Source organism: Protobothrops mucrosquamatus, unplaced genomic scaffold (assembly GCF_001527695.2).
Source record: "Protobothrops mucrosquamatus isolate PMUCROS unplaced genomic scaffold, P.Mucros_1.0 scaffold5427, whole genome shotgun sequence".
Taxonomy (NCBI): domain Eukaryota; kingdom Metazoa; phylum Chordata; class Lepidosauria; order Squamata; family Viperidae; genus Protobothrops; species Protobothrops mucrosquamatus.
This window is the reverse complement of record NW_015391286.1, coordinates 14,559-16,531: the sequence shown is the minus strand read 5'-3', so window position 1 is coordinate 16,531 and position 1,973 is coordinate 14,559. Positions and strand designations below refer to the sequence as shown.

The window sequence follows — 1,973 nt, the reverse complement described above, 5'->3', positions numbered from 1 at the left end:
ACCTCCACCCTTCTCATCCACACTTCTGCGCCCATCATCCCTCTTGCTGAGAGACCTCTCTGCAGATCCAGATGAGCCTACAGATGTTTCTCTCCTGTCTCTTCAGCTCAAGCGTCCCCAGTCACAGATCAAGGTACTTTGCATCTGGTTTCAGTCTGAAGAAGAAGAGCGAAGGTTTTTGCCACACTTCCCCATAAGAGTTCACCACCGTGCAACTGGGTAACTGCACTGTTCCAGCTGCCGCAGTAATAAATTGCCTCGTCTTCAGCCTGCACATTGGTGATGGCCAAAGATCCTGTACTCCCAGATTTGGTGGCAGTGAACCGATCTGGGATCCCTTCTCCCCTGCTGTATCCGCTACATTGGACATAGCGAGGAGCTTCTCCAGGTTTCTGTTGATACCAGCCAATGCAGTAGGAACTCTGAGTTGTTTTGCAGGAGATCGTAACGGATTCACCCAGGGAGACGGAGCTGGAGGGAGGTTGAGTCCAAGTGGACTGACCATTGATGCCTTTAAAGGGGTAGAGGGAGAGAGAGAGAGAGAGAGAAAGAGTGAGGGAAGAAGGAGGAAGAAATACTGTTAAACTGACACATCTTCCTTTGCTCTGAGCTGTTTAGAAGGGTGCAAATTGTTTTGAGAATCACAACCAAATTGTCTCTCGGCCCAGGAAAGTTTTACCTGTGCAGTAAGTGAGGAGCACAAGGAAGACCACCGCCCAACCCATGGCCAACATTGGCAAGAAATGTCCTTCTAGGGAAGAAAACTATAACCTTCTTCAGATCTTCTCCCTCCCTTTCCTTAAATGCCCCTGCTTTCTCCTTTCATGCAAATGAGATCTGCACTCATTGGTTCCGCTAGACTATTTTATTCCCCAAAAGCATTATGGGGTTTTCTAGTTGAGTCAATGAACACGAGAGGCCAAATTTGGGACCAATGTCTGTGGAGATTCCCATTCACCCAGGTCATAATTGTCTCAAAGATCTTTTCCTAAAGGTAACTGGATTGTTTTTTTCTCTGAGGAAGAAGAAGACATTCTGCATAAGCAATCACCCTATTCGGTTTTCTTTGTTTTTGGAACAAGCCACTAGAAGCAGAGATTGTGGGCTTAAACCATTTCCTTTTATCCTGCATATTTCACCTTTTCTGTGAGGACCAGTGCCCTTACTCTGGAGGAAGAGATGGGACTTTGCAGGAGCCACATCTGCCCACCCTTTTGTTTAAGTCATTTTTAGAAGAACCATGAAAGGGCAGCAGCCGCCTCTGTTGGTCACTGATATTGTAGCAACTGGGCATTGAGCTGGGCACTGAGAGACTTCTCTGCAGAGGCAGATGAGCCTACAGACGTTCCTCTCCGGTCTCTTCAGCTCAAGCGTCCCCAGTCATAGATCAAGGTACGTTGCACGTGGTTTCAAGTTGAAGAGGAAGGGTGAAGGTTTTTGCCACACTTCCCCATAGGAATTCACCACCGTGCAACTGTGTAACTGCTGTGTTCCAGCTCAAACAGTAATAATCTGCCTCATCTTCATACTCCACATTGGTGATGGCCAAAGATCCTGTAGTCCCAGATCTGGTGGCAGTGAAGCGATTTGGGATCCCTTCTCCCTTGTTGCTGCAACCATCACAGTGGACAAAGCGAGGGCCTTTTCCTGCTTTCTGTTGGAACCAGTTAATGGCGTGGGTACTCTCGGTTAAGCAGGAGATTGTAATGGTTTCACCTAAGGGCACGGAGCTGGAGGGAGGCTGACTCCAAGAGGACTGAGCATCGATGCCTTGAAAGAAGGAGGGGAGAGAAAGAAAGAAACACTGTGAAACTGATGCACCGTCCTTTGCTCTGAGACTTTTCCAAGGGACCAAACTCTTATGAGAATCACAATCAAATCCTCTCTCAACCCAGGAAAGCTTTACCTGTGCAGTAAGTGAGGAGCGCAAGGAAGACCACCGCCCAACCCATGGTCAACTTTGGCAAGGAATG

General features: G+C 48.0%; 1 protein-coding gene across 1 annotated transcript; it reads right to left on the bottom strand.

Moving 5' to 3' along the window:
• Positions 1-216: 216 nt before the first annotated feature.
• Positions 217-1,965, bottom strand: LOC107299764 (immunoglobulin lambda-1 light chain-like; the record flags this gene model as incomplete). The annotated part of the gene is given in 2 exon segments (XM_029286863.1): positions 217-511; positions 1,907-1,965. Coding segments are annotated over 2 exon segments (341 nt in total), but the record flags the coding sequence as incomplete, so codon positions are not given.
• Between the last annotated feature and the right edge of the window lie 8 nt (positions 1,966-1,973).